This window comes from Brassica napus, chromosome A5 (assembly GCF_020379485.1).
Source record: "Brassica napus cultivar Da-Ae chromosome A5, Da-Ae, whole genome shotgun sequence".
Lineage (NCBI taxonomy): Eukaryota > Viridiplantae > Streptophyta > Magnoliopsida > Brassicales > Brassicaceae > Brassica > Brassica napus.
Window position 1 is genome coordinate 25079919 of NC_063438.1, and position 13847 is coordinate 25093765.

At 28.5% G+C, this 13847-nt stretch overlaps 5 protein-coding genes across 5 annotated transcripts; all 5 read right to left on the reverse strand.

Annotated features, from left to right (window-relative positions):
* Nucleotides 1-341: 341 nt before the first annotated feature.
* LOC106412756 (protein DOWN-REGULATED IN DIF1 11-like) lies at nucleotides 342-4293 on the reverse strand. The gene is made up of 3 exons (XM_048779944.1): nucleotides 1418-4293; nucleotides 1290-1332; nucleotides 342-1188 (listed from the first exon to the last, which is right to left on the reverse strand). Exon 1 carries the CDS (start codon nucleotides 4187-4189, stop codon nucleotides 3656-3658), a length of 534 nt encoding a protein of 177 aa, XP_048635901.1. The 5' UTR covers nucleotides 4190-4293; the 3' UTR covers nucleotides 342-1188; nucleotides 1290-1332; nucleotides 1418-3655.
* A 1118-nt stretch (nucleotides 4294-5411) lies between these two features.
* Nucleotides 5412-7157, reverse strand: LOC106412760 (protein DOWN-REGULATED IN DIF1 11-like). The gene has a single exon (XM_048779945.1). It carries the CDS (start codon nucleotides 6009-6011, stop codon nucleotides 5514-5516), a length of 498 nt encoding a protein of 165 aa, XP_048635902.1. The 5' UTR covers nucleotides 6012-7157; the 3' UTR covers nucleotides 5412-5513.
* Nucleotides 7158-7179: 22 nt separating this feature from the next.
* Nucleotides 7180-8843, reverse strand: LOC106412761 (protein DOWN-REGULATED IN DIF1 11-like). Its single transcript, XM_048779946.1, has one exon. The coding sequence runs from the start codon at nucleotides 7828-7830 to the stop codon at nucleotides 7333-7335; it is 498 nt and encodes a 165-aa protein (XP_048635903.1). The 5' UTR covers nucleotides 7831-8843; the 3' UTR covers nucleotides 7180-7332.
* An 18-nt stretch (nucleotides 8844-8861) lies between these two features.
* On the reverse strand, nucleotides 8862-10287 carry LOC106412763 (protein DOWN-REGULATED IN DIF1 11-like). Its single transcript, XM_013853664.3, has one exon. It carries the CDS (start codon nucleotides 10266-10268, stop codon nucleotides 9771-9773), a length of 498 nt encoding a protein of 165 aa, XP_013709118.2. The 5' UTR covers nucleotides 10269-10287; the 3' UTR covers nucleotides 8862-9770.
* Nucleotides 10288-12263: 1976 nt separating this feature from the next.
* Nucleotides 12264-12787, reverse strand: LOC106414936 (protein DOWN-REGULATED IN DIF1 11-like). The gene has a single exon (XM_013855518.3). The coding sequence runs from the start codon at nucleotides 12766-12768 to the stop codon at nucleotides 12271-12273; it is 498 nt and encodes a 165-aa protein (XP_013710972.2). The 5' UTR covers nucleotides 12769-12787; the 3' UTR covers nucleotides 12264-12270.
* Nucleotides 12788-13847: the final 1060 nt, after the last annotated feature.

Sequence of the window (13847 nt, forward strand, 5' to 3'; positions counted from 1 at the left end):
CGAGTATACTTTATCTTAATGTAAGGGGAAATATGATGTGTTACGGAGATAACTAGCGCTTTGAATTGTCCCAGTCACGTCTTGGACCTACCCAAAAATGAACACTTAAACAACCGTTTTGAAGAGGATGGTGTTTAAACATATGTACACTGGAAAGATCCAAATCAAACCCAACAAAATTAAAAATTAAATATTCTGAAAACAATGCTTAATCTTGTTTTGGTTTTGTCCAAGTTCGCAACGTATAGGTTAGAGATGTCAAACCTAAACTTTTAAAAAAATTCTTAAAGAGTAAATAAGGATTTAATTTGAAAGAAAATCCAGTTAAAAAAATTTCAAAATTAGATCCAGATTTAGACTATATTCATTTTGTTACTCCTGAATTACAAAAAAACATAAGTTTGGAAGATCTTAACTCAAACAAATAAGAAGACTGATTTGAGAAAACTAATCATTGTTTTCTTTGAATGAAACATACATAAATTGAAATATTATCAACGAAATTTCTTATTATCTAAGTTATTGAACATAAATAAGGTAAGAGATGTTAAATCTCAGACAGCAACTGGGGAACTGGTCTCATTAAGAAGACCTTAGAATGTGTAATACTCGGTAGTTTCTTTGAATCCTGGAATCAATTCCGACAAGACCCTTAACATTGCAGCCAAATGCTGCATATCATTTGACGCAAATGCTGCTTCTAAAAACAGCGAAGATTGCACACTCGTCACCTGCAATTTCCACATACTGAATCAACCAAGCCGGAATCAATTAAGAAGTTCATATTCATAGCAAACCATGACTTCATCGCATTAGTGACAAGATGAAGGACGAATTTCTCAGGGGCCTTGGATTTGAGAGCAGTGGAGTTAACCACAACCGAAGTAGCAACAATGTTATTAGAAAACACATAGACATGGTAAAGACTGTTATCGGTGAGATTAGAAGCCACAACATAGATTCTCTCCGCGAGCTTCCCCTAAAACTCGAGTTCTGAAATCACTCAGTAGTGAGACGAACACCAAGGCAGTAAAGACTCTTGGGCACTTCCTCAGCAGCAATCTGAGCATACTTAGCACTCTTCTCCGTAACAGAACTCATCTGCTCTTCCAAAGACTGCCTCATGATCATAGTGGCGCTGCCGTAATGATCATACTTGGTCCAATCTCTATTGACATCCTCTTTGCTCTGTAGAAGAGACAAAACAACTAGAGGTGAACATCAAAACCAATCCGCAATTTTGTAAGAAATACACAGAAATAAGAGTAAATGTATACATTTACCTTTACCTTTCTGAGAGCTCCTCATATTATCTGGCATCACAATGAGAACCTGTACCAAGATCAGACACAAATCTAGTTTAAGTTTCGATAGAAAGATGAAAGTAGAACCAACAAAAAACACCAAAAAGAGGTACCTTTGCAGTTTTCTTCATCACTCTCCTACTCTGACTCTGAACCAAAACTTGACTTAAGCATCCAAAACTCTGAATCATTGGAGTCAGTTTCTTCCTTAACGTGTCCATGTTTATTGGTTACTTTTATTTTCTCGGTCTTTCCGCTTGTTCCAGCTCCTCTTTCCACTTGCTCTATCAGATACATCAACACCAAAACATTAAAAGCCAGGAATAACAAGCACGAGACAAAATTGGAATCAGTACAAGATGTCAATGAATCTGATATCATGTTCATTAATCTAATCTGTGTAGAAATCTCTTCCCATTTACATATTTCCAGATATGTTCCTCGTTCTTGTTCACAGTATCCCCAATAATCTCCAATCATCGTCCTTTGCCGGAGCTCGCCGGATCTCACATGGAGGAAGAATATATAACCTATCTAATTGAATAGTTTAGGTTCAATTAATTAGGGATATAATAGTCATTTGCCAATTAAAAGTTTAATGGCAAAGTTGAATAAAGTAGAAGTGAAAAGTGGTATATTCAAAATGCTATTTTTGGTAATTATCCTGGTTACATTTTTTTTAATTTTCATAAGTTACATTTATATAAATTTTAGTTACAATTACAAAATCATTTCTCATTTAAAATTTAAAATAAATGTTAATGGTAATATAAAAAACGTAAAATAATTCAAAAACATATATCATTTCCAAAATTAAAGATTATGTTAATTATTTATAAAACATCTCGCATTTTGAAATTGCGGGTCAAATGAAAAACTATATTTATTTTTGAACGGTTTCTGTCTAATTTAAATCTTTTATATTTTTGATTAATATGAAATACACAATTAAATATATTAGATATATAAACCAATATTAGTTAAAATATAGTATGTATTATTATAGTTTTATCACATATACACATTTACAAACTACGTAATTTTGCACAGATAGTTGTACATAATTTAAACTAATTCATATTACAACAAATATTATAGTTTTCAATAATATCTATAGTTTTATATTACATAATTGTAAATATAAATTTTAATTATCTACATAATACTATGCCATATTATATTAATATATTTATCTTATTAAAATATACCACACATCAGTAAACATATATTTCTTTTAAAAATTCCAAAATAAAAGTTGGAATTTTTATACAAATTTCAAATCAAATGACCATCTTTAAAACTGATAAAACCTAAAAGTATACTTCGAATTCTAATTATATTTCAATGTTTAATTTATCAAATAAAATTAATAATAACCCGGGCATCGTTTAAAGAAAAAATAATCTCAAAAATTAGAAAGACCAAAAACTAAACACAATAGAAACACACGGTCAATTTCATGGCATTCTCAAAGATATAAACATATAAAAATGAAAAATAAATCTGCAAAACGCGGATCAAAAACTAATTTCTTTATAAAAAAAATTAGATTTTAGGTGGTTAAGTTTTTTTTGGGATAAAATTCACGTGGTTAAGTCAAAGTTATCGACTAATAACAATAATATGTTGTAATGAATTGATGAAAGTCTAAAAACAAGTCATAGAATGTGGAAATAACATTTTCTTGTCTGCTGAAAACTATATATAATCCAGGATTAAGAGATAAAATATGCAAATTAAAATCAAATCATGCCTCATTAGTATTAAAAATATGATAATAAAATGTTTACTATAACATTAGCACGATACTGACATGTAACTGTATCAAAGGTTTCATTCCCAAGAATGCCACGTCATTTGCTTTGGTAGATGTGTTCAATGGTTGTGTGAGAGGCTCGCCACTGAGCTGCGGAGACCTAGATGGTTTTTTGCTCTTGAGGAACATGATCGTTGTCAGAGACAAGTATAACCATTGTGGATAAGAGAATCAGGCTGAAGGAATGCAAGGAGAAGTACAATAGAGACTGTAACTCTACTGGGTTTGCGAGTATTGATATCTGAAATGGTGGGTCGGATTGTGTAATTTAGAGCGAAGAGCTCATAGTCCATAAATATGCGGAATTACTAAGAGCTGCTAGCGTTGTCCCCAAACATCTATATCCATTAAAGAAACCTAAAGACAAATACCACCAATGTTGATAGTTGATTCAGCTTTCATGTTACTCTAATGAGTCTCGTATACTAATATAAGATCTGTAAAAGATCTTTAGCTTTATTTATATAATGGTAAGTCTCATAACGCCTGAGTTACAAAATCACATATATAAAACATCAGCACACCGGAACATCAATTAGTGTAGTTCCTCAAAAGCGATTGGGCTACCAATCAGGTTCCCAACTCTAAGAACACAATCATTCCATGTCTGTTTACTTTTGGGAATAGCCTTAGACGCAATAAATCTATACTCATAACTCGATAAAATGCTTTGAGTCATTCCTAGGTAACAATCTTTGCTAATCTTTAATAGATCATGACAACATTCATTTGATAATACTTGTGCTGCCTCATCTAACATGTTCTTGAAAATATTATCTCCACAGTCTAATGAGTTTAGATTTTGAAAGCAAGCCTCAAGAAAACCAAGTTGTTTGTGTGTGTAATGATGTCCAGACTTCATCTCATATTCCATTGCGGGTGAATCGACTTCTTCAAATAGAGATTCATCGGGAGATTCGACGTAAATATCAAAATCCGATGTGGGAGATATCTTTACATCTCCTGGTGCCTCTTGTGAATATTGACCAATTTCCTTGGAAGAAATTGAATTTGCCATGAAGAACATTACTATAGATACAAACATTGCAATGTAAAGAGACTTTGCCATATTTGCTTTAGTTTTTGATATTGGTTGATGTTTGATTGGTATCAGTGAACGAGAGATGATTTTATAGGGCAATGAACATGATGCTTTGCGGAAGCATAATTAATTGATAAGACGTTTGTTCATTAATCACTTTATGTTATAACTTCATAAAATTCAGCATTTAATAGTTAGGTTTTAAAATATACTAGACTATAACCCACGATTAAATGTGCGAAAATATCTTTAAAAAAAAATCTAATTTATAATATCAATATATTTTAACATTATTATATAAGTAATGTTTTAACATTTTTATTTTAGTGTATTTAAACATACATAATAAATTATTTTATTAAAGAGGAAAATTATCTAAAATATTACTTAATTTTTTTTTAATTACTTCAACCTGTATCATTACGAGGTTTTAAGAAAACATCTTTAATTTGTTGGATTAAATTTTTAATATATGCTTATTTGATAAAATTTTAATTATAAAACTTATTTGATGTTAATTTATTGATTCTAACATTTTATTTCTATAAAACTATTTAATTTTAACTTAAACCAAGCATAATATAGCATATATAATAATATGTTCTTATGAATTAATAAAAATAATTTACAAAGAACAATCTAATATTTATTAAGTTAAAAGGAATTCGATTTTTTATTTCTGAAAATACAAACAAAATAAAATTTTAATTTAATTAATTTCAAGTTAAATGCTTTTCTGTAGTATCTAAACCCGCAAAAATAGTTATAGTTATTTTCAACTTCGTATAAATTATTTGAGTGGATTTAAATCAAATAATTTAAAAAATATAAATAAAAAGTTATTAAAAAGACTGGACCTAATGTTTTATATTCTTTGGACATAAGATTAGTTATTGACAATAACTTATTGTGTTGTTTGGGAACACATATAGTAGAATAATGTTAGGAGAATCGGGTTAAAGAAATTCAAGGAGAAGTGCATTAGTAACTTTACCGGGTTTGCGGATACGAATATCCAGAATGGTGGGTCGGGTTGTGTGATTTGGAGTGGAGAGCTCATAGATATATGTAATTATGTTGCCAGGAATCAAGATATTTATGATACCCTAGAAATATATATCCATTAAAGATACCTAAAAATAATACAATCCATGTTGATCGTTGATTCTTGCATGTTATTTCAACGAGTCATGTATACTAATATAAGATCTGTAAAAAGATCTTTAACTTTATTTATATAATGGTAAGTGTCATGACGCGTGAGTTACATAATCGCATATATAAAACATCATCACAATGGAATATCAATTAGTTTAGTTCCTCAATAACGATCAAACTGCCCATCTGAGTTTCAATTCTCAGTTAGACGAACACAATCATTCCATGTATGTTTGCTTTTCGGAATAGCCTTAGACGCAATATTTCTATACTCGTAAGTCGATAAAATAACTTGAGCCGTTCCTAGATAACAATCTTTTCCAATCTTTAGTAGCTCAGCACAACATTCAGCTAACAATACTGGCGTTCCCTCACCTACCATGTTCTTGAAAAGAACATCTCCACAGTGTGATGAGGTCAGCTTTTGAGCGCAAACCTCAAGAAAACGGAACTGTTTGTCCGTGTAATGATGTTCAAACTTCACCTCAGCTTCCAGTGCGGGTGAATCGGCTTCTTTAAATGAAGATTCATCAGGATATTCGACGTAAATATCAAAATCCGATGTGGGAGATATCTTCACATCTCCTGGTGCCTCTTGTGAATATTGATCAATTTCCTGGGAAGAAATCGAATTTGACGTGAATAACATTACTATAGATACAAACATTGCAATGTGAAGAGACTTTGTCATATTTTCTTTTGCTTTTGATATTGGTAGATGTTTGAGTGGTATCAATGAACGAGAGATGATTTTATAGGGCAATGAACATGGTGCTTTGAGGAATCATAATTAATTGATAAGACGTTTGTTCATTAATCACTTTATATTAAAACTTCATAAAATTCAGCATTTAATTGTTATGTTTTAAGAGATACTAGACTATAACCTACGATTAAATGCGCGAAAATATCTTTACAAAAAATCTAATTTATAATACCAATATATTTTGACATTATTATATAAGTAATGTTTTAACATTTTTATTTTAGTGTATTTAAACATACATAATAAATTATTTTATTAAAGAGGAAAATTATCTAAAATATTACTTAATTTTGTTTTTAATTACTTCAATATGTATCATTACGAGGTTTTAATAAAACATCTTTAGTTTGTTGTATTAAATTTGTGATATATACTTATTTGATAAAATTTTAATTATAAAACTTATTTGATGTTAATTTACTGATTCTAACATTTATTTTATATAAAGCTATTTAATGTTAACTTAAACCAAGCATAATTTAGCATATATAATAATATGTTCCTATGAAGAAAAATAATTTACGAATAACAATCTAATACTTATTAATTTTTAAAGGAATTCAATTTTTTTTATTTCTGAAATGCAAACAAAAAACATATTAATTTAATTAATTTCATATTATATGCTTTTTTGTAGTATCTAAACCCGCAAAAATAGTTATAGTTATTTTCAACTTCGTATTAATTCTTTGAGAAGTTTTAAATCATATAATTTTAAGAAGATAAATATAAAGTTATTAAAAAGACTGGACCTAATGTTTTATATTGTTTGGACATAAGATTAGTTATTGACAATAACTTATTGTGTTGTTTGGAAACACTTATAGTAGAATAATGTTAGGAGAATCGGGTTGAAGGAATGCAAGGAGAAGTGCATTAGTAACTTTACCGGATTTGCGGATACGAATATCCAGAATGGTGGGTCGGGTTGTGTGGTTTGGAGTGGAGAGCTCATAGATATATGTAATTATGTTGCCAGGAATCAAGATATTTAGGATGCCCTAGAAATATATATCCATTAAAGATACCTAAAAATAATACAATCCATGTTGATCGTTGATTCTTGCATGTTATTCCAACGAGTCACGTATACTAATATAAGATCTGTAAAAATATCTTTAACTTTATTTATATAATGGTAATTGTCATGACGCGTGAGTTACATAATCACATATATAAAACATCATCACAATGGAATATCAATTAGTTTAGTTCCTCAATAACGATCAAACTGCCCATCTGAGTTTCAATTCTCAGTTAGACGAACACAATCATTCCATGTCTGTTTGCTTTTCGGAATAGCCTTAGACGCAATATTTCTATACTCGTAAGTCGATAAAATAACTTGAGTCGTTCCTAGATAACAATCTTTTCCAATCTTTAGTAGCTCAGCACAACATTCAGCTAACAATACTGGCGTTCCCTCACCTACCATGTTCTTGAAAAGAACATCTCCACAGCGTGATGAGGTCAGCTTTTGAGCGCAAACCTCAAGAAAATGGAACTGTTTGTCCGTGTAATGATGTTCAAACTTCACCTCAGCTTCCAGTGCGGGTGAATCGGCTTCTTTAAATGAAGATTCATCAGGATATTCGACGTAAATATCAAAATCCGATGTGGGAGATATCTTCACATCTCCTGGTGCCTCTTGTGAATATTGATCAATTTCCTGGGAAGAAATCGAATTTGACGTGAATAACATTACTATAGATACAAACATTGCAATGTGAAGAGACTTTGTCATATTTTCTTTTGCTTTTGATATTGGTAGATGTTTGAGTGGTATCAATGAACAAGAGATGATTTTATAGGGCAATGAACATGGTGCTTTGAGGAATCATAATTAATTGATAAGACGTTTGTTCATTAATCACTTTATGTTAAAACTTCATAAAATTCAGCATTTAATTGTTATGTTCTAAGAGATACTAGACTATAACCCACGATTAAATGCGCGAAAATATCTTTTAAAAAAATCTAATTTATAATACCAATATATTTTGACATTATTATATAAGTAATGTTTTAACATTTTTATTTTAGTGTATTTAAACATACATCATAAATTATTTTATTAAAGAGGAAAATTATCTAAAATATTACTTAATTTTATTTTTAATTACTTCAATATGTATCATTACGAGGTTTTAATAAAACATCTTTAGTTTGTTGTATTAAATTTGTGATATATACTTATTTGATAAAATTTTAATTATAAAACTTATTTGATGTTAATTTACTGATTCTAACATTTATTTTATATAAAGCTATTTAATGTTAACTTAAACCAAGCATAATTTAGCATATATAATAATATGTTCCTATGAAGAAAAATAATTTACGAATAACAATCTAATACTTATTAATTTTTAAAGGAATTCAATTTTTTTATTTCTGAAATACAAACAAAAAACATAATAATTTAATTAATTTCATATTATATGCTTTTTTGTAGTATCTAAACCCGCATAAATAGTTATAGTTATTTTCAACTTCGTATTAATTATTTGAGAAGTTTTAAATCATATACTTTTAAAAAGATAAATATAAAGTTATTAAAAAGACTGGACCTAATGTTTTATATTGTTTGGACATAAGATTAGTTATTGACAATAACTTATTGTGTTGTTTGGAAACACATATAGTAGAATAATGTTAGGAGAATCGGGTTGAAGGAATGCAAGGAGAAGTGCATTAGTAACTTTACCGGGTTTGCGGATACGAATATCTAGAATGGTGGGTCGGGTTGTGTGGTTTGGAGTGGAGAGCTCATAGATATTTGTAATTATGTTGCCAGGAATCAAGATATTTAGGATGCCCTAGAAATATATATCCATTAAGGATACCTAAAAATAATACAATCCATGTTGATCGTTGATTCTTGCATGTTATTCCAACAAGTCACGTATACTAATATAAGATCTGTAAAAAGATCTTTAACTTTATTTATATAACTAGATTTTGATCCGCGCTTTCAAAGCGCGGAATCATTTCTTTTTAAAATTTCATTTAAATTAATAAATATTTGTCTAGTCTATATTTTAATAGATTTTATATTTGTTTATAGTATTTTTTTATAATCTTGTCTTCTTTATTTTCTTATTATATAATAATAAATTTCTGTACTAATTAATTAGTTAAAAGATTTTAATATGGTAAACTTCTACTCAATAAATTTAATCATATTGTGATTAAATATTTGCTAAGGTTATTTATTTACAATTTTAACTTATTAATTAAATATTATATGAAAAAATGTAATAGACAATACATTTTTCATTCTACATATTTTTAAATAATGCATAAATTTTAAATTATAATTACACAAATATTAAATAATAATTATGTATTTAAATTGACTTATAATTGTTTTTAAAAGAAAACACTGTTGGGCTTCTTTGACTTTAAGTTTTTAAATTATTGGGTTGTTTTGTTTAGTTGGACAGAAGTAATGTTGGGCTTTTAATTTCTGAAAACCATTAAAAACAATTGGAAAAATTAATGGAAATTTTTGTAATTAATTGAAAAAATCAGGGGCATAATTCTAAGAAGGATTCTGCTTTAATAGTATAAATGGTAACTGTCATAACGCGTGAGTTACATAATCGTATATATAAAACATCAGCACAATGGAATATCAATTAGTTTAGTTCCTCAATAACGATCAAACTGCCCATCTGAGTTTCAATTCTCAGTTAGACGAACACAATCATTCCATGTCTGTTTACTTTTCGGAATAGCCTTAGACGCAATATTTCTATACTCGTAAGTCGATAAAATGACTTGTGCCGTTCCTAGATAACAATCTTTTCCAATCTTTAGTAGCTCAGCACAACATTCAGCTAACAATACTGGCGTTCCCTCACTTACCATGTTCTTGAAAAGAACATCTCCACAGTGTGATGAGGTCAATTTTTGAGCGCAAACCTTAAGAAAACGGAACTGTTTGTCCGCGTAATGATGTTCAAACTTCGCCTCAGCTTCCAGTGCGGGTGAATCGGCTTCTTTAAATGAAGATTCATCAGGATATTCGACGTAAATATCAAAATCCGATGTGGGAGATATCTTCACATCTCCTGGTGCCTCTTGTGAATATTGATCAATTTCCTGGGAAGAAATCGAATTTGACGTGAAGTACATTACTATAGATACAAACATTGCAATGTGAAGAGACTTTGCCATATTTTCTTTTGCTTTTGATATTGGTAGATGTTTGAGTGGTATCAATGAACGAGAGATGATTTTATAGGGCAATGAACATGGTGCTTTGATGAATCATAATTAATTGATAAGAAGTTTGTTCATTAATCACTTTATGTTAAAACTTCATAAAATTCAGCATTTAATTGTTTTGCTTTAAGAGATACTAGACTATAACCCACGATTAAATGCGCGAAAATATCTTTTAAAAAAATCTAATTTATAATATCAATATATTTTAACATTATTATATAGGTAAAGTTTTAACATTTTTATTTTAGTGTATTTAAACATACATAATAAATTATTTTATTAAAGAGGAAAATTATCTAAAATATTAATTAATTTTGTTTTTAATTACTTCAATATGTATCATTACGAGGTTTTAATAAAACATATTTAGTTTGTCGAATTAAATTTGTGATATATACTTATTTGATAAAATGTTAATTATAAAACTTATTTGATGTTAATTTATTGGTTCTAAAATTTATTTAATATAAAGCTATTTAATGTTAACTTAAACCAAGCATAATTTAGCATATATAATAATATGTTCTTATGAAGAAAAATAATTTTCGAATAACAATCTAATACTCTCTCTGTTCCTCATTAGATGATGTTTTAATACAAAACACACAGATTAAGAAAAATATTATTTATATTCAAAACATTTGATTAGACAGACAAAAGTAATGCTACTCATAGTGTGAACACAAACAGTGACACGGCATCTTTTAGTATCTTTTTAATTTGGAACTAAATTTTACATGCATGAAGTTAAATTTCAAAGAAACATAATGGAGCCAAACTGAAAAAAAATTTGAGACCGTTTTTTACTTACACTAGTTTCAGAACAATACCAATTTTGATTTGAATTTGTAAGCTCAAAAATGATGAAAGAGGAGTTTTGTTTGATTTAAATGCATCTCCACCCAGAGAAGAAATCTTCAGCGATGGTGATGAAGAGATTTCATGGGTTCCAGGTATTCTTTTTCTATTCTTGATTAAAACTCTTAGTACCGAGTTGTTTCCACTTTTTGTGTAATATTGGATTAAAGAATGTAATTAAACTACAATGATTAAAGAAGGTAATTAAACTATTGTTGACTTCATCGTGAAGTGTGCATAAATATTGGAAAAAAGATTAATTAATTAAAAAAATTAATTAGTAGGAATATTTTATTAGTTTTTATTACCTTAAAAGTCTCAAAACTTCATCTAATTTGAAACAAAATTCCTTTCTTAAAACATCATCGAATTAGGAATAGAGAGAGTATTTATTAAGTTTAAAGGAATTCAATTTTTTTTTCTGAAATACAAACAAAATAACTTATTAATTTAATTAATCTCATATTAAATGTTTTTTTTGTAGTATCTAAACCAGCAAAAATAGTTATAGTTATTTTTAACTTCGTATAAATTATTTGAGTGGTTTTAAAACAAATAATTGAAAAAAGATAAATAAAAAGTTATTAAAAAGACTGGAACTAATGCTTTATATTGTTTGGACGTAAGATTAATTATTGACAATAACTTATTGTGTTGTTTGTGAACACATATAGTAGAATAATGTTAGGAGAATCGAGTCGAAGGAATGCAAGGAGAAGTGCATTAGTAACTTTACCGGGTTTGCGGATACGAATATCCAGAATGGTGGGTCGGGTTGTGTGATTTGGAGCGGAGAGCTCATAGATATATGTAATTACGTTGCCAAGAATCAAGATATTTATGATACCCTAGAAATATATATCCATTAAAGATATCTAAAAATAACACAATCTATGTTGATCGTTGATTCTTGCATGTTATTCCAACGAGTCATGTATACTAATATAAGATCTGTAAAAAGATCTTTAACTTTATTTATATAATGGTAACTGTCATGACACGTGAGTTACATAATCACATATATAAAACATCATCACAATGGAATATCAATTAGTTTAGTTTCTCAATAACGATCAAACTACCCATCTGAGTTTCAATTCTCAGTTAGACGAACACAATCATTCCATGTCTGTTTGCTTTTCGGAATAGCCTTAGACGCAATATTTCTATACTCGTAAGTCGATAAAATGACTTGAGCCGTTCCTAGATAACAATCTTTTCCAATCTTTAGTAGCTCAGCACAACATTCAGCTAACAATACTGGAGTTCCCTCACCTACCATGTTCTTGAAAAGAACATCTCCACAGTGTGATGAGGTCAGCTTTTGAGCGCAAACCTCAAGAAAACGGAACTGTTTGTCCGTGTAATGATGTTCAAACTTCACCTCAGCTTCCAGTGCGGATGAATCGGCTTCTTTAAATGAAGATTCATCAGGATATTCGACGTAAATATCAAAATCCGATGTGGGAGATATCTTCACATCTCCTGGTGCCTCTTGTGAATATTGATCAATTTTCTGGGAAGAAATCGAATTTGACGTGAAGAACATTACTATAGATACAAACATTGCAATGTGAAGAGACTTTGCCATATTTTCTTTTGCTTTTGATATTGGTAGATGTTTGAGTGGTATCAATGAACGAGAGATGATTTTATAGGGCAATGAACATGGTGCTTTGATGAATCATAATTAATTGATAAGAAGTTTGTTCATTAATCACTTTATGTTAAAACTTCATAAAATTCAGCATTTAATTGTTATGCTTTAAGAGATACTAGACTATAACCCACGATTAAATGCGCGAAAATATCTTTAAAAAAAATCTAATTTATAATATCAATATATTTTAACATTATTATATAAGTAATGTTTTAACATTTTTATTTTAGTGTATTTAAACATACATAATAAATTATTTTATTAAAGAGGAAAATTATCTAAAATATTACTTAATTTTGTTTTTAATTACTTCAATATGTATCATTACGAGGTTTTAATAAAACATATTTAGTTTGTTGGATTAAATTTGTGATATATACTTATTTGATGAAATTTTAATTATAAAACTTATTTGATGTTAATTTATTGGTTCTAAAATTTATTTAATATAAAGATATTTAATGTTAACTTAAACCAAGCATAATTTAGCATATATAATAATATGTTCCTATGAAGAAAAATAAATTACGAATAACAATATAATATTTATTAATTTTAAAGGAATTCAATTTTTTTTTATTTCTGAAATTCAAACAAAATAACTTATTAATTTAATTAATTTCATATTTAATGGTTTTTTGTAGTATCTAAACCTGCAAAAATAGTTATAGTTATTTTCAACTTCGTATTAATTATTTGAGTGGTTTTAAATCAAATAATTTTAAAAAGATAAATAAAAAGTTATTAAAAAGACTGTTTTATATTGTTTGGACATAAGATTAGTTATTGACAATAACTTATTGTGTTGTTTGGGAACACATATAGTATAATAATGTTAGGAGAATCGGGTTGAAGGAATGCAAGGAGAAGTGCATTAGTAACTGTACCGGGTTTGCGGATACAAATATCCAGAATGGTTGGTCGAGTTGTGTGATTTGGAGATATGTAATTACGTTTCCAGGAATCAAGATATTTATGATACCTTAGAAATATATTTCCATTAAAGATAC

Excerpts from the sequence above, each read along its gene's own strand:
- LOC106412756 (XM_048779944.1), bottom strand. The coding sequence starts at position 4,189 with ATGGCAAAGTCTCTTTACATTGCAATGTTTGTATCTATAGTAATGTTC.
- LOC106412760 (XM_048779945.1), bottom strand. The coding sequence starts at position 6,011 with ATGACAAAGTCTCTTCACATTGCAATGTTTGTATCTATAGTAATGTTA.
- LOC106412761 (XM_048779946.1), bottom strand. The coding sequence starts at position 7,830 with ATGACAAAGTCTCTTCACATTGCAATGTTTGTATCTATAGTAATGTTA.
- LOC106412763 (XM_013853664.3), bottom strand. The coding sequence starts at position 10,268 with ATGGCAAAGTCTCTTCACATTGCAATGTTTGTATCTATAGTAATGTAC.
- LOC106414936 (XM_013855518.3), bottom strand. The coding sequence starts at position 12,768 with ATGGCAAAGTCTCTTCACATTGCAATGTTTGTATCTATAGTAATGTTC.